At 38.1% G+C, this 22,089-nt stretch overlaps 1 protein-coding gene across 3 annotated transcripts in view; it reads left to right on the top strand.

Moving 5' to 3' along the window:
• Positions 1–21,488, top strand: part of TMEM39A (transmembrane protein 39A) — a 29,219-nt gene extending 7,731 nt beyond the window's left edge. For 2 of the 3 annotated variants that reach the window (XM_006057616.3, XM_044942170.1), the window contains 7 exons: positions 1,905–2,127; positions 6,541–6,624; positions 10,821–10,975; positions 15,254–15,602; positions 16,371–16,558; positions 18,558–18,678; positions 21,094–21,488. In XM_006057616.3, the coding sequence (XP_006057678.1) occupies positions 1,905–2,127; positions 6,541–6,624; positions 10,821–10,975; positions 15,254–15,602; positions 16,371–16,558; positions 18,558–18,678; positions 21,094–21,327 (1,354 nt within the window). In that variant the 3' untranslated portion in view covers positions 21,328–21,488. The remainder of the gene's footprint in view (positions 1–1,904; positions 2,128–6,540; positions 6,625–10,820; positions 10,976–15,253; positions 15,603–16,370; positions 16,559–18,557; positions 18,679–21,093) is intronic. The other variant, XM_025284482.2, reaches the window with a different exon arrangement.
• The last annotated feature ends 601 nt before the right edge of the window (positions 21,489–22,089 follow it).

The raw sequence follows: 22,089 nt of genomic DNA, 5'->3' as shown, positions 1-22,089 counted from the left end.
GTCCAGCTAGTTGTGACCTATAAGAGAGCATGAAAGAATAAGATAGGAATTAAAATTTCTACATTTTAATTTGTGTTTTGAGACAGCTCCCTCTTTTTCATGACTGTATTGGTCTATTGTCTTCTTAACCTAAAGGTATATAATTACAGTGAACTAGGAGAAGTACTGTCTCTGTCTTTAAGATTATGATGATAGACAAAAAGATGTATACAAAAAGTTACATAACAGTATGAAAAAATTAGGTAACAATTTTTTGAAAATTGAACAACTGAAAAGTGCAATAAAGGCATTGTTTAGGTGTAATAGTGGCACGGAGGAGAGATGAATTGATTTTGATTGAATCAGAGTAATCTTTTAGAGGTTTTGTTTGATTTTTTAAAAAGTCTCAAATTTTCTCTAAAAATGTATATGTGAAGGGTTAAGGAAGGTGGTTTTAGAGGACATTGCTGGTAAAAGGAATATTGTGTACAAAGCATATATATATATATATTCACAGATAGCAAATAGCATGGGTAGTGTTTAGGGTGCGTGTGGAGGAGTGATAAGAGATGAGACTAGTCTGTTAAGCAGAGAGCCTCATAGGAATAAACATTTTTGGGTGTTACGCTACTAGCAGTAGAGAGCATTGAAGAGTTTTAGGCAAGAGAGTATACTATCAGAGTTTCACTTTAGAAAGAAGTTTAAAGGCAGGTTGGAGGATTTGGTGAAAATAGACTTGAATTTAGAGGGATTACTACAGTTCAGTTCAGTCGTGTCCGACTCTTTGCTACCCCATGAATCGCAGCACGCCAGGCCTCCCTGTCCATCACCAACTCCCGGAGTTCACCCAGACTCATGTCCATCGAGTCAGTGATGCCATCCGGCCATCTCATCCTCTGTCGTCCCCTTCTCCTCCTATCCCCAATCCCTCCCAGCATCAGAGTCTTTTCCAATGAGTCAACTCTTCGCATGAGGTGGCCAAAGTACTGGAGTTTCAGCTTTAGCATCATTTCTTCCAAAGAATTCCCAGGGCTGATCTCCTTCAGAATGGACTGGTTGGATCTCCTTGCAGTCCAAGGGACTCTCAAGAGTCTTCTCCAACACCACAGTTCAAAAGCATCAATTCTTCGCTCAGCCTTCTTCACAGTCCAACTCACATCCATACATGACCACAGGAAAAACCATAGCCTTGACTAGATGGACCTTTGTTGGCAAAGTAATGTCTCTGCTTTTGAATATGCTATCTAGGTTGGTCATAACTTTTCTTCCAAGGAGTAAGCGTCTTTTAATTTCATGGCTGCAGTCACCATCTCCAGTGATTTTGGAGCCCCCCTCCCCCCAAAAAAAATAAAATAAAATCTGACACTGTTTCCGCTGTTTCCCCATCTATTTCCCAAGAAGTGATGGGACCAGATGCCATTACTACAGTAGTTCAGGTGAAAAATGGCAACTCCTTGAACTAAGGCTATGGGTTTAGAGAGGAGAGTGCAATTTGGAAAAAGATTTATGAAGTGGAGTATATATGATTTAGAGAGTGATTTAGAGAAGAATTCCTAATATGACTCCCAGGTTTCTGGTTTGGGCAGCTAACTGGGTGGGCCATGGCCTATGATCAGGACTTTAGGAAGAGAAACACAGAGATGTCCAGTAGACAGCTTGATGACGTGGATCTAAAATGCAGCAGTGAGCTTTATGGAGAGAAATTTTCGTTTTCAGCATGTAGGAGATAGTGGAAGCCATGACCACGTATTACATGACTGAGAGAGTGTTGTAGAGGGAAAAGAGAAGAGCGAAAGGTCCCAGAGTAGAGTCTTGAGGAAGGCCAACAGTTAAAAGCATAGGTGACTAAGGAAGCAGGACTCCTTTATGCTCTTTGACAGTGAAAGGTATCACCATTTGATTTAACTGTAGTTTTCTCTTTTCAGGAATGGTAGTGCTATTGGCCTTCCGGTCCCACCTATCACAGCCTTAATCACCCCAGGTCCTGTTCGTCATTGCCAAATTCCTGATTTGCCTGTGGATGGAAGCCTGCTCTTTGAATTTCTCTTTTTCATCTACTTGCTGGTTGCTCTGTTCATTCAGTACATCAACATCTATAAAACAGTGTGGTGGTATCCGTATAATCATCCTGCCTCTTGTACTTCATTGGTAAGTCTTAGTAGGCCTCTAAGTTCTTCATGTTATTTAGCCAAGAAACTAGTTGGAAAACTTTCATGTAGAAGTTATTTTTCTTGGAATAAAATGTTTTTATATTAAAGCGCAGATTACTTTCAGAACGTAATATCATAAAATTGTTAAATATCTGGCTTTGGTCCATAACCAGAGATAGGAAAAAAATATAAAGAAAATGTGGAAAACATTTAAGTAATTTATTATAACAGTATCACAAAAAGGTTTTGATGTGTAGCTTTCTCTACATCCAAGGTGGATGTGATCTGTCCCTGATTACCAGAAAGAGAAAAGAACATGGGGAAACATAAAGGAGAGTGTTTTCATTTAGACCAGGTTCATATCATTTTGACATGTATCTGCTCCTAACTGTAAGAGAAGCTGGACAATATAGCCCGTTAGCTGAGTTCATTGTTAACCATGGATAAAATTGGGTTCCATTATAAAAATAAACTAGAGGCAAGAACTAGCTATCTCTGCTGAAGTACATCAAAATATATTGTAGGTTTCTTCTGCTCTCTTTCCAGTTTTTAGGAACACTGTGGTAATATTCCAGTTCAGGGTAGTCAGGTGACCTGGTAAGTAAGTGGTTAGCAATGGAAGATTTGGATGGATGATAGAGATGTGCTCTAGGAGAAAGAAACTATTGTCCTGGTAGCTATATTGTCTGAGACTTGTAAATGATTAGAAAATCTCCCTGGTCTGGTGAACATAGGAAATGTGGACCAAAATATTCAAGACTATATGAGAAGGGAATAAACAATTTTATTTTAAATATTTGTATCACTTGGTTGCTCCTAAAATTAACTGTTAAGAATTTTCTTTCCATATTGATATCTCTTGGCTTAATACCAGGTGAAGAAAAGTTTAGTTTCTTTATTTTAAGAATTATAATGATTTAGTGTCAAATAATTGCTTTTTTAAAAATAGGTTTTTGTTTTCTACCTGGATTATGAATTTATTGAGTATAGGAACCCTACTTCATTCATCCTTCTTTGGCCATGGTGTTACAGAATGAGAAGATTGGATTAGATGATCTTAAGGCTTCTTCCACTATGTAGTTCTATAATCTAAATACCTGTATCGTAACAGTGAAATTGGCAGATACTTATTAATATATTTACTATGCTATTTGCATAGTTTATTATTATTATTATATAGTATATTAATATTATCTCATTTATTCATTCTAAAAACAGGTAGGTATTACTCTATGATTCCCATTTTATAAGTGAGAAATATGAGATCTAGAGATTATGAAACTGGCTTAAAATCACATGTGATCAAGTGAATACTCAAATCCAGACCTATCTGCTATGCTCTACTCCCTGTATTTATTCTTAATTTACTCCATGAGTACCGTTGGTTAGTTCATTGTACTGTTTCCACTTTGACATCCTATGGAAACTTCTCACTTACTGAATTTTCAGGTTAATCACAGAACTCTTCCCAGTCAACTTCTGACAACTTCCCAGTCAATTTCTGAGAAGAGTTCTTGTAAAAGTCCGTTACAAATGTTGCCTCGAAATGAAGGGAGCCAGTGCTCCTGTTGTAATTGGGAAGCTGCTGACTCTAGAATTATGCTTCCTTTGCTGTGACTCATACCACCAAACGGAGAAGGCAATGGCACCCCACTCCAGTACTCTTGCCTGGAAAATCCCACGGATGGAGGAGCCTGGTAGGCTACAGTCCATGGGGTCTCGAAGAGTCGGACACGACTGAGCGACTTCACTTTCACTTTTCACTTTCATGCATTGGAGAAGGAAATGGCAACCCGCCCCAATGTTCTTGCCTGGAGAATCCCAGGGACGGAGGAGCCTGGTGGGCTTCTGTCTATGGAGTCGCACAGAGTTGGACACAACTGAAGCGACTTAGCAGCAGCAGCAGCAGCATACCACCAAAAGTGGGTGCCTTTTACCCTGCCCCTCTCCCCACTTCACTCAGTTTATGTGGTGCCTTGTGGCTGGCAGATATTAAATCTAGTAAGTTCAGTTACAAGAAAGCTTGGGCATGTAGTTTTTAGCTTTCCAGTCTCTACAGTAGAGGAAGGCACACTTAAAGGAGAGTGTCATGTGAGCTGGCTAACTTACCTGTCACATACGATCCTTGATCACACAAAGCTTAAAATTTAACTGTGGAACTATAAGTAGCATATGTGGAATAGCAAATAAGAGTTAGCTTATGAATCTGGGGCCTGCATCAGTGAACTGTTAAAGATGAATGAGCTGCCAGAGATCTGATTCCTTGACTGGGACACTCGCCATGGGATTTATAGCTAGTGATTTGTCTCTCTTAAGCTTTCTTCCATTAGGCATGCCTGACTCAGACGCTTGCCAGATTTACATGTTAGGTTTTCCTTTTTCCTTTTCAAGATCTTAGTAATTATCAGAAAGAAAATGTGGGCACCTGAATATGTAAAATATCATTCTAACTATCAAACAATTATCTGAGTTAGTCTTAACCCTAAGAAAAATACAAGCTAGTAGTAGTATAGGAAATTATTCAGAATATTCAGGAGTGGAGTGCTCTGATTAATCAAATATTCTGGTTTGTAAAGGTTAACCAAACATAAATTACTATTTTTCAATGATTTAGAATATAAATGTGTTTAACAATGAAATACCTTAGGCACTTAAATTTTTTTTATATAAAAAATGTCTTAGATGGACTGGTGATACATATAAATAAGACCCCCAGACATTAGCTAGGGGATGTAGTGAATTTGCTTGCATTATTTTAAAGGAATAGGATGAGCATGGAGGAGTCTCAAGAGGGCATAAATAATTGTTAGGATCTAAACACTTCCCTGGTGACTCAGACAGTAAAGTGTCTGCCTACAATGCGGGAGACCTGGGTTCTATCCCTGGGTCGGGAAGATCCTCTGGAGAAGGAAATGGCAACCCACTCCAGTACTCTTGCCTGGAAAATCCCATGGATGGAGAAGCCTGGTAGGCTACAGTCCATGGGGGTCACAAAGAATCGGACACGACTGAGCGACTTCACTTTTTTTCTTTCTAAACGCTTAGAGAAAAGGAAATAGCCTGAGAAGCAGTAAGCCATTCATTCTCTTGGCATTCTGACTGCTTTACCTTTAAAATGTATCCCAGATCTGGCAACTCCCAATTGCTGCTGACCCTGTTTGAGTGATCATGTTTTCTCACCTGAATTTAAAGCAATAGCTTCTTAATAGATCTTTCCCCAATACATTTTCCACACAGCAATCAGCGTGAAAATTTTAAAATACAAATAGAAAGAATCATGGCACCTTTTGCCTAAAACACTCCTATAACTCCCCCTCAGGGGAAAAAAAAAGTAAACTCAGTCTTTATTGCTCATTACCTCATTTGAGCCTTCTTGCTGATTTTGAGACATACCAGGAGTATATTTTCCTGCCTTAGAGCTATGTGATCACTTTTCCTTGCCTGGAGGGCTCAGCACCTGATCTTCTCTTGGCTGGTGTGTTTTTGTCATTCAGCTGTCAGCCTAAATGCCGCCTTCAGCCAAATGCTGCCTTCTTAGAGATAACCTTCCTAATCACCAGTTTAAATTGGTTCTACACTTCCCTTCCCCATCATTACTGTTTTTTTTCTTAACAGCAGCATAATTGTTTGAAATGCTTTTGCTTGTTAGCTTATTGTTATTGCCCTCCCCTCTTAAGCAAACTGGGTGCCCAGCTCATATTTATTGAATGAATTGAGAAATTCTGGAAGGAGAACTGTAGAAACTTAGAGACCTTTTGATCATCAAAATTAAAATATATCCTATTTTTTTGCCACTAATGACTTTATTTTATTATTACAGTTAAATATACAGACTTAGAACTAGAAGGAACCATATACACAGCATCTAGGTAATGTTCACATTTTATAGGAAGAAGAGATAACATAAGACATGTTTCTGAATCAAGTTAAGGGAAAAGACTGAATGTGTTGATATATCAGTGAGTTAGGGAGTTTAGGTTAATAGATGCCCAGTTAGATTAATTTAAGTTTTCTTAAAGAGAGACCAACCACAGTAGCTCTTAGAGACTGGAAATTTAAATTTGATACACTCATTATAAGTATGGCATTTTAGATAAATTATTCTTGTCATAATTCTGCAGGTTGGTACTTAATTAACGCAAAACTGCAGTCTTTTCCTTTTAATACAGTAAACTTTCAAGAACAGAGAAGATTACATTCCAGATAGCTTAAAATAGTGTTTTAAAAATTAAAGCAGTTTGTCATGAAAGAAGGAGAAGGCAGGTAGTCTCTTTAAAGTCTCCCAAATTCCTGTGGTCTGTAAATGTAAGGTGATATAAGAAGACCTTTTGAGGGGGCAAGCTTCTTCATGTGGTAGTTATAGCTGGATATCCATATTTCTTTCTGATGTAGTTATTTGTTTCTCTTACAGAATTTTCATCTCATTGATTACCACCTGGCAGCATTCATCACAGTGATGCTTGCAAGGAGGCTTGTATGGGCTCTCATCTCAGAGGTAACAGCTCATTCACTGTATTCTATCGCTTATAGCTAGAGCTAGTCACTAGGATGTGTTCAGGTTGAAAATGTGAAGTGTCAAAGTATAATTTAAATGCTGTTATAAATAATTTCTTTACTCTCACATGAACTGTGCCAGTTTTTTTTAAAAAGGTTTTCTCATAATATATTTAAAGTTCAAGTGTAATATACTAATTCAGCTGTTAGAAATTCTATTTGTCCAGTAGGAGCTTAATTCTAGCTTCTGAGTCCTTCAGTATAATCTTTTTAATTTTGATAGTTATAGTAAAAATAGGATGGATTTTAGGTAACTGTTACTAGGGAAAGTTGCATCTAAAACAGTGATTCAAGTAACATTCACTTGGAATTATTTATATACCATTTGTGGAGTTGCTAGCAAGAGACATTTGAGTTTATTAAAACGTAGAATTTTTAAAAGACAGCATCCACATTTGCATAGGACTTATCTTGAAGATTAGAACCTAATTAATTAAAAAGACCATGTTAACATTAATATGATCTTTTAATGAAATGGCCATTGTTAAAATAATTTTTTTATACTTGTAAACCCCAGTGAAGAAGATAAATGTGTATTTTAAAGTTTTATCTTGTGCCCTATGCTGCTGCTGCTGCTAAGTCACTTCAGTCGTATCCGACTCTGTGTGACCCCATAGACGGCAGCCCACCAGGCTCCCCTGTCCCTGGGATTCTCCAGGCAAGAACACTGGAGTGGGTTGCCATTTTGTGCCCTATAAATGAATACAAAAACAAAAAATGTTAACTTAGCTAAAATGGCTAATAATTTTAATTTGTTTTTAACTGTGAAATTTAGAATAAATCATTGCTATAATCACAGCTAACTTAGGGTCAACTCTTCTAAAACATACATGGGAAATCTGTGTCTACAGGCTCTGATTTTCAGGACCCTTATTTCTGTGAGCACAGAATAATTGCAGATAATTAAGTCATAATCTGAAAGCTGTTTGAAGTTAACTCTAAAACATTGATAGTAAGAGTGCAGGTTTTTCGCAGTGGGAAAGGCTATGATTTTTTAATCCCAAGGTCTTTATTTAGGTCATGAAATTAGGTTCTTGCTTTTGGATGTTTGAGAAAGTCTCTTCTTTCTTTAGAGAAACTCAGTGGGATTTTATGTTTATATCTATTAAAAGAGGCAAGGATTGATTTTGTTTCATCTTTTTCAGTTACTTAGAAATGGTGCTTGTGTATGTCAGATTAGTATGTAAACCCTTCTAGTTAGTGTGTAAGCCCTTCATAAATAGAGGTTTCTTTTTTGGAGCTACAAGGGCTATACCTTGAAAAACTCTATTGTTTCTTTTACTTAAGAATAGTTTTAACAGCTTTTGCATGACTTCAGAGAGTTTATTTGTTGTTTAGTCACTAAGTAGTGTCCAGCTCTTTGCGACCTCATGGATTGCAGCACTCCAGGCTTCCCTGTCCTTCACTATCCCCTGGAGCTTGCTCAAACACATGTCCATTGTGTCGGTCATGCCACCCAACCGTCTCATCCTCCGTTGCCCCCTTCTGCTCTTGCCCTCGGTCTTTCCTGGCATCAGAGTCTTTTCCAATGAGGAGGCTCTTTGCATAAGTTGGCCATAGTATTGGAGGTTTACTTTCTGCATCAGTCCTTCCAATGAATATTCAGAGTTGATTTCCTTTAGGATTGACGGGTTTGTTCTCCTTCCAGTCATGGGACTCTCAAGAGTCTTCTCCAGGACCACAGTTCGAAAGCATCAATTCTTTGGCGCTCAGCCTTTTTTATGGTCCAGCTCTCACATCCATGCATTGACCACTGGAAAAACCATAGCTTTGACTGTGTGGACCTTTATTAGCAAAGTGATATCTCTGCTTTTTAATACGCTGTCTAGATTGGTCATAGCTTTCCTTCCAAGGAAAAAAAATTTCATGGGTGAAGTCACCTTCTGCAGTGATTTTGGAGCCCCCCAAAATTAAATCTGTCAGTGCTTCCTCTTTTTCCCCATCTATTTGCCCTGAAGTAATGGGACCAGGTGCCATGATCTTGGTTTTTTGAATGTTGAGTTTTAAGCCAGCCTCTTCACTCTCCTCTTTCACTCTCATCAGGAGGTTCTTTAGTTCCTCTTCACTTTCTGCCATTAGAGTGGTGTTATTTGTATATCTGAGGTTGTTGGTCTTCCTCCCGTCAATCTTGATTCCAGCTTGTGCTTCATCTAGCCCAGAATTTTGTATGATGTACTCTGCATAGAAGTTAAATAAGTAGGGTGGCAATATACAGCCTTGACAAGCTCCTTTCTCAATTTTGAACCAGTCTGTTTTTCCATGTCTGGTTCTAACTGTTGCTTCTTGACCTGCATGCAGGTTTCTCAGGAGACAGGTAAGATGGTCTGGTATTTCCACCTCTAAAGAATTTTCCACAGTTTGTTATGATCCACACGGTTAAAGTCTTTAGAGTAATTAATGAAGCAAAAGTAGATGTTTTTCTGGAATTCACTTGCTTTTTCTGTGATCCGGTGGATATTGGCAATTTGATCTCTGGTTCCTCTGCCTTTTCTAAAACCAGCTTGTATATCTGGAAGTTCTCAGTTCATGTACTGTTGAAGCCTAGCTTGAAGGATTTTGAGCATTACCTTGCTAGCATGTGGAACTAACACAATTGTATAGTACTTTGAACATTCTTTGGCATTGCCCTTCTTTGAGATTGGAATAAAAACTGACCTTTTCCAGTCCTGTGGCCACTGCTAAGTTTTCCAAATATGTTGACATATTGAGTGCAGCACTTTATCAGCATCATCTTTTAGGGTTTGAAATCACTCCACTGGAATTCCATCACCTCCGCTAGCTTTGTGGTTAAGAGGTTGGGCTCTGGAATATGGCAGAAATTATAAATACATTCAGGTTCTGCTGCTATGGTGACACTAGGCAGAAACAGCCTTTTTTTTGTTGTTGTTAACTAACCCTAAACATTTGAGAGTGGAGGCACTGAAGTAATTCCAGTGGCTTAAATGCCTTCTCTTGTCTTTGACACATGAGGTACACTGGCATGAAGTATGTATCGGGAATAATATGCAATTATTTGCCATGCTATTACTGAGAACACGTTGAGCCTACTTCACAGTTTTGAGGCTCAGGCAGTAGTAGTAATTAACTGCTTCTATGCTTTTATAAGTAACTACACAAACAGTATATATTGTGTGTATATTATTTATGCTGTGTATTGATAGCATGTTGGGTGAACTAAGAAATGCATACATAGGAGGTACCTGGAAAACTCCTCCTTTTCCTTGTGCTGTTGACTCCAGAGAATTGTCTTTCTGAGTTCTGACATTGCTGTTCCAGAGCTTATAAGAATCTGTCATTTTCCCCTGCATTTCACTCATTCTCTCCTTCCTGGTTCAGTTTGTAAGAAAATGACATTGCAGAGCCTCATGTTTAGACAACTATGGTTTCTTACTCTAGTTTAATCAGTTTTAAAGATTCAGGATTAAAGAAGAGTATTTGAACAGCTGTGATGTGAAGATCTAGAAGTAAGGACCATGCGTTATTTTCATGTTTGCTAAAGTAAAAAAAAAAAACAACTTCTATTTATATAGGGATTTGTCATAGAAGATCTCATTACTTTTTGAAGTTTCCATAATTTATTAAACATAAATTCAGCAAGCATATTGGGGGGAAGATTCAGAGAAAAATAGAAACACTGTTGCTGCTGTTGAGGCCATTGTCTAGTCTGCAGTCAAACTAGTGGCTCACTATTTTTATGTATATAAAAATCACTTGGTGGGTTGTTAAAATACAGGTTCCTTAACTTGTGAGTTTGTTCCCTATACCTGATGATGAAAGCAAGTAGGAATTTGCATGTACAGTGAGCAGCCCCAGTGATTCTGATGAGTGTGGTTAATGGAACATACTTTGAGAAGCCCCAATGTAAATAAATTAGACAATTTCATAAGAAATTGTGTGGAGGTCTGTGTGAGACACTATGGGAATGTAAGGAGGAAACAGTTAACTGCCTGGAGTGATCTGAACCTTCAAGAAAGAGGAAAACAAAGCGGAATGGGCAGTTTTTCTCCTTTCCTTCCCCCCCCCACCCCCCTGCCCAAGTTTATCTTCCTCTAAATTTACTAAATCCTTACTGGAGTCACATTGCTTTTGAGTAAGGTCATTTATAAACTTTTATTTTTGGTGCTTCCAAACTTATAGGCCACTAAGGCGGGTGCATCATCAATGATTCACTACATGGTTCTGATATCAGCTCGCTTGGTGCTACTTACTTTGTGTGGATGGGTACTTTGTTGGACCCTCGTCAATCTCTTCCGAAGCCATTCAGTCCTCAATCTCCTTTTCCTTGGCTACCCGTGAGTACTCCAGTTTTACTATTTTATTAGTAAGTCTTAAGAAATTATTGGGTCATGCAAGAAGATGGTATAAAAGGGAGGGAAATGAAATTCTTCAATGCAAATCTGAAGTTTAGGCAATTGGAAAAAAAATCAGTGAGTAGGGTGACCGTATAATTTATTTTCTAAACTGGAATAGAGTTAGGGCAATAGATACAAACTAAGATTGTTCCTGAGCAGTACCAATGGAGAACATTTTCATTGGCTTTATTTGTCATATAAAATTCATATACAGTAAAATTCACAAATCTTGTGTACATTTGCTGAGTTTTGATAAATGCATATACATGTGTAAATCAAAACCTCATCCCAGTATGGAATGTCACCATTACTCCAGAGATTCCTTCATGTCCCTTTCCAGTCAAACCCCACCCTTTGCATCCCAGAGCCAACCACTGTTTTGATTATTTTTTTCCCCCACCATAGATTAGGTTGCCAGTTCTAGAATGTCATATAAATGGAATTGTACAATATGTACACTTTCAAGCCATCTTTGACTCAGCATGTTGTTTTTGAGATTTGTCTATGGTTACATATTATAAATAATAGTTCATTGCATAAATATACCACAGTTTATTTTCCTCTTGTTCAACATCAGGGTTGTTTCTAGTTTTTGGCTACTCTTTAAAAAAAAACAAAAAAACTATTATACACATTCTTAAACAAGTCTTTTTTTGTAAAGCTACCTTTACATTCTCTTGGGAGAATTATATGTAGGAGTGGCATTGCTAGGCCACAAGGTAGGAGTATGTGTAGTTTAATTAGAGTCTATCAGACTTTTTCTCAAGGAAGTGGTATCATTTTATCCTTTCACCAATACTGTAAGAGTCTGACAGCTACACAGTTTTGTCAGCATTGGATGTTTTCCATTTGAAAAATTTTAGCCATTCTGATGGTTGAATTGCGGTGTTTTATTGTAGATATTACCTTATTAAACTAAATATCTTGCATAGTTTTTTAATTTGTATACATTTGGCTAAAACCACCTTCATTAGATGTAACAGATAGCTATCATTTATTCAACTCTTATTATGTGTTAAGTGTTGGGCTAGGTGGTGCTTATAAACATCATCTCATGAAATCATTACAGTCACCCAGGAAGTAGTATATTTAATCTGCTGTAACAGATCCAACATACTGGAGGCTTTAAGAAGTTAGAAATTTATTCCTCTCTCCTGTACAGTGTGTATTTAAGTCATGTTGGATAGTTGTAGTGGCTCCATGGTGTCAGGACTCAAGCTTCTGTTATCTTTTTGCTCCCCTTTCCCTAGTAGAATACATTGTAAGGGAGTCTGGAAAACTGAATCTTTGGCAGGGGAGCTGTATCTTAACTAAAATTTCTGTTGCTGTGGAAGAACAGAACAGTAGCTATTGGCAGACAATTAGCAATTTTTGACATAGGTAAAGACAGATGACGCAGTTGAAAAATTTTCCTATGGTTAGACAATTAATGAGAAAGACCCAGGTCTTTTTGATTCCAGAGCCATTGTCTTAACCATTACTCTAAATTCAGTAGTCCTCAAAATGTGGCTCCCAGAACAAGAGCATCACTACCTCCTAGAAATTTGTTAGAAATTCTTGGAATCAACCCCAGACTGAAACAGAAACTCTAGAAAGTATGGCCCAGTGATTTGTCTTTTAACACAAGTCCTCCAGATGATTCTGATGCTAGCTCAAATTTGAGAATCATTGCTTTATACCATTTATGATGCTATAGCATAAGCATGAATTTATATGTGTCGTGACTATATAAAATAAAGACATACTCAGAGACTGTGCAGCCAAGTCTGACTTTGTGGCAGGAAGAGTCTTTCTATTGGTTGTACTCTGTAAGGTTCTAATTATAATGCTTAAACAATTATTTAAAGGACTCATCAACTTGGTTCATACAGAATGAATTTTCTTGTTAAAAACTTCATTTTTCATGATTCAGATTCCTTATAAGGTACATATTTTACATCAATTGTTTCTGTATTTCTAGATTAACATTTCACCTGTTTGAGTTGAAAACAAATTATTTAGTTATTCTGTTTACTAGCAATATCTGATTGAATCATTCAGAAGATTAACCATATCTAACTTGAAAGGCTAATATATGGATATATCAACGAGTATTTTGGCTAGACTGAAGAGGATTACCATCATCAGAATGACTAGCAAACCTTTTCATTTCTTTTTAGATATGTAAAGAAGCTTATTTTTGGAGGCTGTCCATACCCTTGTAGAACAATGAAATAAGCATGTAATTCAAACAAAGTTTATGTCTAAATATATGTACTAACCCTCTTTAAAATTCTTTAATGAATCATTTTTGTACTTTACAAAACTCTCCATGCTCTAAGCCTTTGATGCTACCCTGTATCAGTTATCTATCGACACATGATGCTGTAACAAACATCCGCAGAGCTGTGGTAGCATACATACACTCTGTGTATTTATTGTGCATATGTTGGGATCAGCTGGAAGTTAAGAGGCTCTCCCAATCTTATCTTAGCTGGGTTCAGTCACATGTTTGAGATTGATGGCTGTCTGTTTAGGCAGCTAGGACAAGTAAGCTCTGTTCCATGAGTCTCATGCTCTGGCAACCTCTGGACACGGTCACATGAAACTGGCAGAGTGGCAAAAGAACAAGCCTGAATGTACAAGCCCATTTAAAGCTTCTCATCCTAGCGTGTCTGCTGACATCCCATTGGCCAGAACAGATCACACTGTTGAGCCCAGCACGGAGATTAGGCAGGGTCTCCTTCCATGCAAAGGAGGGCTGTGCAGTTACGTGACAGTGGGTGAAACTACTGGGAAGGGTAAAGAAACGGGGGGCCATCATGGCAATCTGCTCCACACCCCAGCTCTCACCCCCACTCCTGCATGTGCAGTTTCAGCAGTATTGAACTTGCAGCCTTCTCTAGCTTTCGCAATTTTGCACATGTGTGAGTTTTGCCTGATACTTTTGCATTTACTCACCTCCCTTTCTGCTACTCCAGGGCACATTCACTTTGGATCCCAGAGTTGCTGCTCACCATCCTCTTAATTAGTAATAAAGTCTTCCTTTCTCCCTCTATAGGGAACTATGAACAAGTGACATTTGTTAATTTTTTTCAAATAAAATTCATAAATAAGGTGTCTTTTTATTTGCTATTTTTAATATCTAAATTTATATCAGTGAAATGACCACTTTATTTATAATACAGACCTAGGTTACAACGTGGAAGTTTCTTAAGACTTAGGGAAGTGTTTAAAATGTTTTTAAGGAGCCAAAGTTTGAAGTAACTTTAAGAAGTTATGAAAAGTCTCACAAATTTTTGGTCCTCTAGCCAAGTAATTTTATTTGTAAGAATTTATCTATTGTACTTCTGAATTGTTTGTATTAATCTTACCAGGTATTTATTTAGTGCTTACTGTGTTTCAGCCTCTATTATAGGTATCAAGGATATATATAGCAGTGAACTAATAAACAGACTCAAATATCTGGTTCCTGGAGCTTTTTACATTGTAGTAAGGGGAGGTTAGAGCAATGGAAAAAAACCCTAAATAAAAAACCTAATAAACATGTAAAATACATGATCTTACCAGTTCAGTGGAGAAAAATAACAAGGGGAGCTAGGGTGGTGATATGGGTGATGTTGTGAGGAGGCAGGGGAGCCCCGTCACTAAGAAGAGAAAACTGGAAGTAAAAGGCAACCCTTCAAGAAATACCAGATGTACACAAAGATGTGTGTGGGAAATTATTTACTCCATTGGTAATTATGATAGTGGAAAATAACAAATAGTATGTTTCTAACGAGAGAAATAGGTAAAGTATGGTATAGTTATATGAGGATACTGTAGTACCTTTTAGAATTGTTAACAAAAACATTTAATGACATGAGAAAATACTCAGTACATACCAGCTACATAATCACACACCCAAAGTTAAAACAGTAGTATACAAAACAGTTTATACTGTGTGAAGCTAAACATAGAAAAAATATAAAGCCTATGCACCCAATTGTAAAAATTATAAAAAGGATGATTTCTAGGTAATTGTCATGATTTTTTTGTAGTTTCTTATCCTACAGTGAATATATATTGCCTTTGTGGGAAGAAATTAAAGAGCTTCCCAGATAATGAATTTGCCATCAGCCAAGTCCCCATTATATTAGGTTCATTCTGAAGAATCATGACTATTTTACTAACATAGTTATGAGGTCTGATATTAGGTGGCATCTGTGGTCTCATTTTCATACTCCTGTTTTTCTACAGGTTTGGTGTTTATGTTCCTCTCTGCTGTTTCCACCAAGATAGTAGAGCTCATCTCCTTCTCACAGACTTTCCCTATGTGGTCCAGCACCAGGCAGTAGAGGAAAGTGCCTCAACTGTGGGTGGCTTGGCGAAATCCAAGGACTTCCTCTCCTTATTGCTGGAGTCTCTAAAAGAACAGTTTAATAATGCCACGCCCATCCCCACCCACAGCTGCCCACTGTCTCCTGACCTCATTCGCAATGAAGTGGAATGTCTGAAAGCCGATTTCAACCACAGGATCAAGGAAGTTCTCTTCAACTCTCTCTTCAGTGCCTACTATGTTGCGTTTCTTCCCCTGTGTTTTGTGAAGGTAAGAGGTTACGTGCTTTCCCGTGCTTCCTGGATTTGTGTGTGGATGACATAAACTGGGTATTATTTAATCCCCCTTTTCTCTGTCTCCCCTTCGGCAGCCTGGATGGTGGAGTTCGGCTGCATCTGGAGTGCACCAATACCTGGTTGGTGGATAGATATTTCCATATCTGTGATGCACCCGTGGTGGTCCCCTCTTGTTTTCTTTCTTTCTTTCTTTCTTTTTTTTTAGATTTTCCCCACCCCCAGTTTCTGGAGAATAAACTTGTACTTAGAATCAGTATATGGTAGTGTAAGAGGACTGAAGTTTCAGTAAAATACAGCCTACCATGGTTGATCTTAACATGGTCATCAGGAGTTTCCTTGAATTTAATCTAACCTTTATTTAAACTTTATTTTGGTAGAAGAGAAAAATGGTCTGGATGTCACTTGGGCCCAGAATCTTCTGGGTCATTTTAGTGCCCTTCCTTCACCCATTGAGCAGCACATCTGCAGCTGGAGTGGTCATTCACAGAGAGCATTCACTTCTAGAAAGAAAGAACTTAAAGTATCATTGCCTCTCCCTCCCAACCCTAACTCATGCAACCAGAAAGTCAGGCTGCAGGATTTTGGAGGACTCTGCTCTTGAACTTTCTGCACAGACAGCAGGACAGCAAATGCATGTGTGACTCAGAGTGGCATTATCTGCGGGGCGTATGTACACGCATCCATCCCTGCCTTCATGCTCGCCAGCACATGGATCATTTCTCTGTCTTCTAATCTCTTCCAGAGTACCCAGTACTATGACATGCGCTGGTCATGTGAGCACCTCATTATGGTGTGGATCAATGCTTTTGTCATGCTCACCACACAGCTGCTGCCATCCAAGTACTGTGATTTGCTGCATAAATCAGCTGCTCACCTGGGCAAGTGGCAGAAGCTTGAACATGGCTCCTACAGCAATGCTCCACAGCACATGTAAGTAGGTTAGAGGATAAAACCATTTAACACCTTTTTACATGCTGCTGACCATGTTTATTTGCTTTGTTTGTCATTCTTGTTCTTGGCTTTGAACATTTAATTTTTAGTTTTTGCCCACATGGGTGCTTGTCATCACTCTAAACTGAAAGCAGGGAACATTAACTCATTTCCACCACCATCCCCAGTCCCTCCTCAAATGCCTTCTACCTTTCAACTGCCCAGTCACTCTAGAGTGTGTAATTTGTTTCCCAAACTATCATCTTGGAGTTTTCTTTCAGTCCTAACCATTTGCCCAAATTCAAAGACTCATGATATATTTTTAATTTTCTTTAGAAGACTGTGAGATTCATCTCGTTTTCATTGCCACAGCTAAATAGCTGCTAGCTAATTGTCTTAGGCAGCTGGACTTTGCTTCTCTTGTCTTTTCTCTCTAATAAACGTAAATTTGCTCTAGTAATTTTCCTAGCCAGCATTTTTATTTTTTGTTTACTTATTTTTGTTTTTTTGTTTCTTTGTTTTGTTGTTGTATTAGCCTGCGTCTTCGTGCATTTCTTTTCCTAAACTCACTAATGAATGTTGCTCTGCTTTTCCTATATTCAAATGAAAACTGTCCCTAATTGAGTTCTTTCTGAGTATTCCTTTCATTGAGTCCCCCTGTCAGTCATTTCTCCGCATGGTCCCTATGGTCCAAAGTGACTGACTTTAGAATCCTTTTATTGTCTTGCTTCTGAGACCTTCATCATGCCTTTCTCTCAGACCTGGACCATCTTCATCTTCCTCCCTTTTATAATTTGAACATTTCACAAATTTCATCACCTAGAAATTCTTTCCTGATTAAATTAGGAAATTAAAGGTGTCCTAATTAAAGGTGACATTCCCTTCCCCTCTTCCCCTCAGAGTGCTCCCTTCAATTATTTGCCTTGATGTCTGATACAGATTAGCACAGGCCTTCAAGCCCAGGAACTGAAAGAGATTGGGCCAGGCTGAAAAGAAACCTGACTGTGGGCAAAGGACAGATTTCAATAAAAATTGAAAACCCCATGCACAGTGCTAGTACTGTACATCTTCAGGCTCCTGATGGCGCATGGCCATGAGGTGTGTCTTCACTTTAATGCTGGTAAGTGTGAGCAAGGCTGATGGAACATTTTCTGAACTGGGAAAGCTTCAGGGTGCTAGACGTTTTTTTTTCTTTAACATATTTAAAATGCTGTCCCAGTTCTTACCCTAGGAAACTAACCTTTCCAAAATCAGGAAGAGATGAATTAACTTAGATTTAAAAAAAAAAAAAAGTTTAACCTGAAGATCCCCCATCCCCACCCAAACTCCATTATGTTGGTGCTGGAAAGAGGGAAGCTTCTTGCATAACCTCTTTTTCCCAGAGAAACCTCTATAAAAATAAACCAGGAAAGCAGTAAAAAGAAAAGTCTGTGTGTTGGTACCTTGTGTGTCTCTGTATTCATCTGTACAGCTTCTCACAATATGAAGCACTTGAAATGTGTGATAAATGAATAGATTTTCTGTAGCTTGTGGGATGTAATTCTGCAGTAAATGTCACACTAGTTTGATAATGTGTTAATTTCTCCACTCGTCTTGTTACCATACACTTTCCTCTTCTTGTTTGTTCCCTCTAGCATTTCCACCGGTGGACTCTGCTCACTTGGAATTGAGGTGACAGTCCACCTGCTTATACTCGATTTTCTGGCTCATAGATGCCTTACTTACACATTTGTTTCTGCTTGTTCTCCTAAGCCTTTCTTAAGTCCTTTGACACTGAGTTAACTTTGCAGTTAACTTTTCTCTCTAAATATAGCAATGAAGTTATAATAAATCCTTTCTAACTCCTTCCAGTCTGACCATGGAATTACTGTCTTTTCAGAATTCAGGCAGATGAAGACTTGAATACTTAATCCTTTCCATAGAAATATAGCTGGTTTTGCCAAACACTATCTTATCTGTAATTGCCAATATGCTAACATTGCATTTCTTTCTCCCTTAGTTGGTCAGAAAATACAATATGGCCTCAAGGGGTGTTGGTGCGACACAGCAGATGCTTATATAGAGCCGTGGGGCCTTACAACGTGGCGGTGCCTTCAGATGTATCCCATGCCCGCTTTTATGCAAGTACCGCTTATTTCTTTTCAGACATAAGCTTAGGAGTGTTAGGAGGCCACTCTGTGTGTAAATATCTAGCACAGAGTATAGCACATACTAGGACATTAATACAGGGTAATTATTTTGCTACTGTAATGGCCTCTGTCCTTTGGGAATACTTCTGAAAGGCAGATTGAAGGTGAAATGCCAGTATCTCAACTTTAATAGCTTGACTGGTTTCTCTAGTTACAATGGAATTTGTTGAGTCTAGTATTACTTGAAAGAAGTACACAATTATTTAAGACTTCCATTTTCATCTTACAGTCTTTAATTTTGTAATAGTTTGGTTTAGCAGTATCGCTATTATATCCGTGTATCATTATGCAATATTTAATATAGTAATAATATGATTTTAGTTTTTGGTTTTTCTCATGTATATCATCTCCTTAAAATACTTAGACTTCCCCTTTGAAACACAGGCAGATGGCATGATCTGTGGTCTTTTACCTTTTTTCGAATTAAAAGGAAAAAAGGCTTAAAAGTTTGAAAGGAAAAAAGCAATAGATACCTACTAAAGCCAGTTTCTGTCCCATTTGATTTATGTCTTGGGTTATGTTCTGTTTGATCTTTCAGTTTTCCAGAAATTCTGGCTCTAGGAGGGAGAAATATTTACTTATTAAAGAAAGACAAACTGATTAATGGGAGTGGGGAATAGAAGGTACATGCAGGGAACTGTTTTCAGTAAAAATACCCAAAGTGCAGTGCATTGCCTTTGAATGGAGATCATATTCTGAAAAAGAATTGGGAGATTTTATTCATTCATTCATTCATTTGATACTTGAATCCCTTTCTCCCTCCCATCCCTCCCTTCATCCCTCCCAGTTCCTTATGAGGGTACTTGGACGTTCTGGTTCTGCGAGTGTTCTCTACTAAGGACTTTTTCATTAAATACTGGAAACTTGCATCAGGGCAGGCTGCTTATAAATAGGGGTGGGTGGGCTGAGGTGGAAGGCCTTTGAATGAGGGAACTACAACAATCTCTTGGACCCCTGTGGGATTGCCTTAAGATGGATGGGTGGACTTAGGTTATAACCGCACAAACATCTGGTTTCTACACAGAATATTTCATTCAGCCAGCTGAATTCCACAGGCTGTTAATGGCATCTGTTGGCCATTATGGTCCCCTGGAAGCCGACAGTAACCAGATGGTTTATTAAAATTTCCTGCTTGAAAAATAAGTATTTTCCTTGCTAGTGTTGGACAGCTGAAGAATCAGGTGGAAACCATAGAAGAAAGATTAAGGAACTTATTACTGATTTTGTGTGACCAAACACGTAAATCACTGCTCCTCAGAGTGGTGGTTGGGTCCCTTAGAGTCAGATCTCTGAAGAATCCTAGGAATTTGCGTAATTTACATATTCGGAAATGATTCTTAAGGCACACCGAAGTTTAGAATGGACCTGCTACCTGTAACTGTGGCTCTCCTCACATTTTTACTCATTCAGTTTATAGCCTACCTACACATTTAATTATATTTGGTATAATTGCCACAGAATCTGAAATTGCCTGATTTTTTTTTTTTTAGAATGTTAATTCTGAGCCAGTATTATACATGGTATTACTGGAGATCATGTAATAAAATCCAGGGTAAACGTGTTCTTTCTCCTGCAGAAGAATCCCGAGAACCCAGTTAAACCTTTCAGAGCTTTATTCTCATATTTGAGCCCCGAGGTCTAACTTATTCTTTTAGATCTGATACACCACCATTAGCACAGTTTGCAGTCTGTGACCACGGTCTTCTATTCATAATACATTTTTATTAGTCAACTAGGATTCAGCCTCTTAAGAGTGATGAACTTGGAGCTCTGTGTTTAGCCAGTCTCTTAATTCTAACTAATCTTTCCTTCCTTCTTCAATGTTCTGTCTTTGTATACCCTACTTCTCAATATCCAGAAAAACTGGGCAAAACAAAACAGCTTGGTGGGTAACAGTTTAAGAAATTAAGAAATTACTGTATTGATATTTCAACTTGTATTACCACCCCTCCCTCCAGACTTGTTTAGTTTAGGTGTTTATGTCTTAGATCAGCCCACAAACCAACGATTTTTACATTTTTAAGCAGTTACATTTTAAGTGGTTATCTCAAGTAAAATATTTGAGATAAGATATAATCGAGGAAAAACCTTTTTTTTTTTTTTGAGAAAGAGTTCTTTTGGATAAATCCCTTTCTGTTTCTCAGGGGTATTGAAATAAAATGTATTTCATTATACCTTGAGCAAAAAAGAATGGGTTTGGATCTCTGCCTGATTGACATTCAATAAGCAGATCTACTTATTAGTGTACATAGGAGCCTATAACTGTAAAATGATTTTAGAAAAAAATGTGAGAATAACTGCCGTCTTTTCTATGAAATAACATTTTGCTTTTTAACTTCCTTACAGTTCCTGTTTCATCGTCCATTAAGGCTGTTAAATCTGCTTATCCTTATTGAGGGCAGTGTTGTCTTCTACCAGCTCTATTCCTTGCTGCGGTCAGAGAAGTGGAACCACACACTTTCCATGGCTCTCATCCTCTTCTGCAACTACTATGTTTTATTTAAGCTCCTTCGGGACAGAATAGTATTAGGCAGGGCATACTCCTATCCGCTCAACAGTTATGAACTCAAGGCAAACTAAGCTGCCTCTCAACAATGAGGGAGAACTCAGATAAAAATATTTTCATACGTTCTATTTTTTTCTTGCGATTTTTATAAATATTTAAGATATTTTATATTTTGTATACTATTATGTTTTGAAAGGTGGGAAGGGCAAGGGATATTAAATGTATCCATAAACAAGGTGATGTGATCTTTCATGTGTTAGTATATTTGACTAATATACAGAGGAGAGGTGTGCCTCTCTAGTAAAGAGATTGGTTTGTTTGGCCCTGGAATAACTCATCATTTCTGACACATCTCATATATCACTTGACATGGTGCCTTTTGTGTGTCTGCTTTCCTCCCAGTCCTCCTCATCTTTAGTCTTTGGTTGGCCTTATTGTTACAGAGAGATCAGTGGAGTTGCCTGACAGTACTCATTATCTTCTGTTTTGTTTTGTTTTTTTGACTGGCAGATAGTATTGGAGTGCATGGGGCAAGAGTGGGTTTAAGTCCTGGTGGGGTTCTCTTTGTTGCCTACTGGGAAGAAGCATTTCTGAGGTAGGAAATTAGCATTCTGTCTGCCCTATGACATTTAAATATACTTTTGTGAAAGCTCTTATCCTAAAACAGGATATTACGCTCATTTTCCCTGTTCTTCCACTTCTTTTGCTTGAAAAGATTTTCCTTTTCTTGTTAGCTGTTTTGAAATAATACTTTTAAGGACAGGATAGAGTGCCCAAACTTATGAAGAAGCTGGGTGTGATCAGTGGGAGAAGTTGAGCACAGATCCCCTGGCCTG

The sequence above is a fragment of the Bubalus bubalis genome, chromosome 1 (genome assembly GCF_019923935.1).
Source record: "Bubalus bubalis isolate 160015118507 breed Murrah chromosome 1, NDDB_SH_1, whole genome shotgun sequence".
Classification (NCBI taxonomy): Eukaryota; Metazoa; Chordata; class Mammalia; order Artiodactyla; family Bovidae; genus Bubalus; species Bubalus bubalis.
The sequence above is the reverse complement of the archived record's forward strand: the minus strand, read 5'-3'. Positions and strand labels throughout refer to the sequence as shown.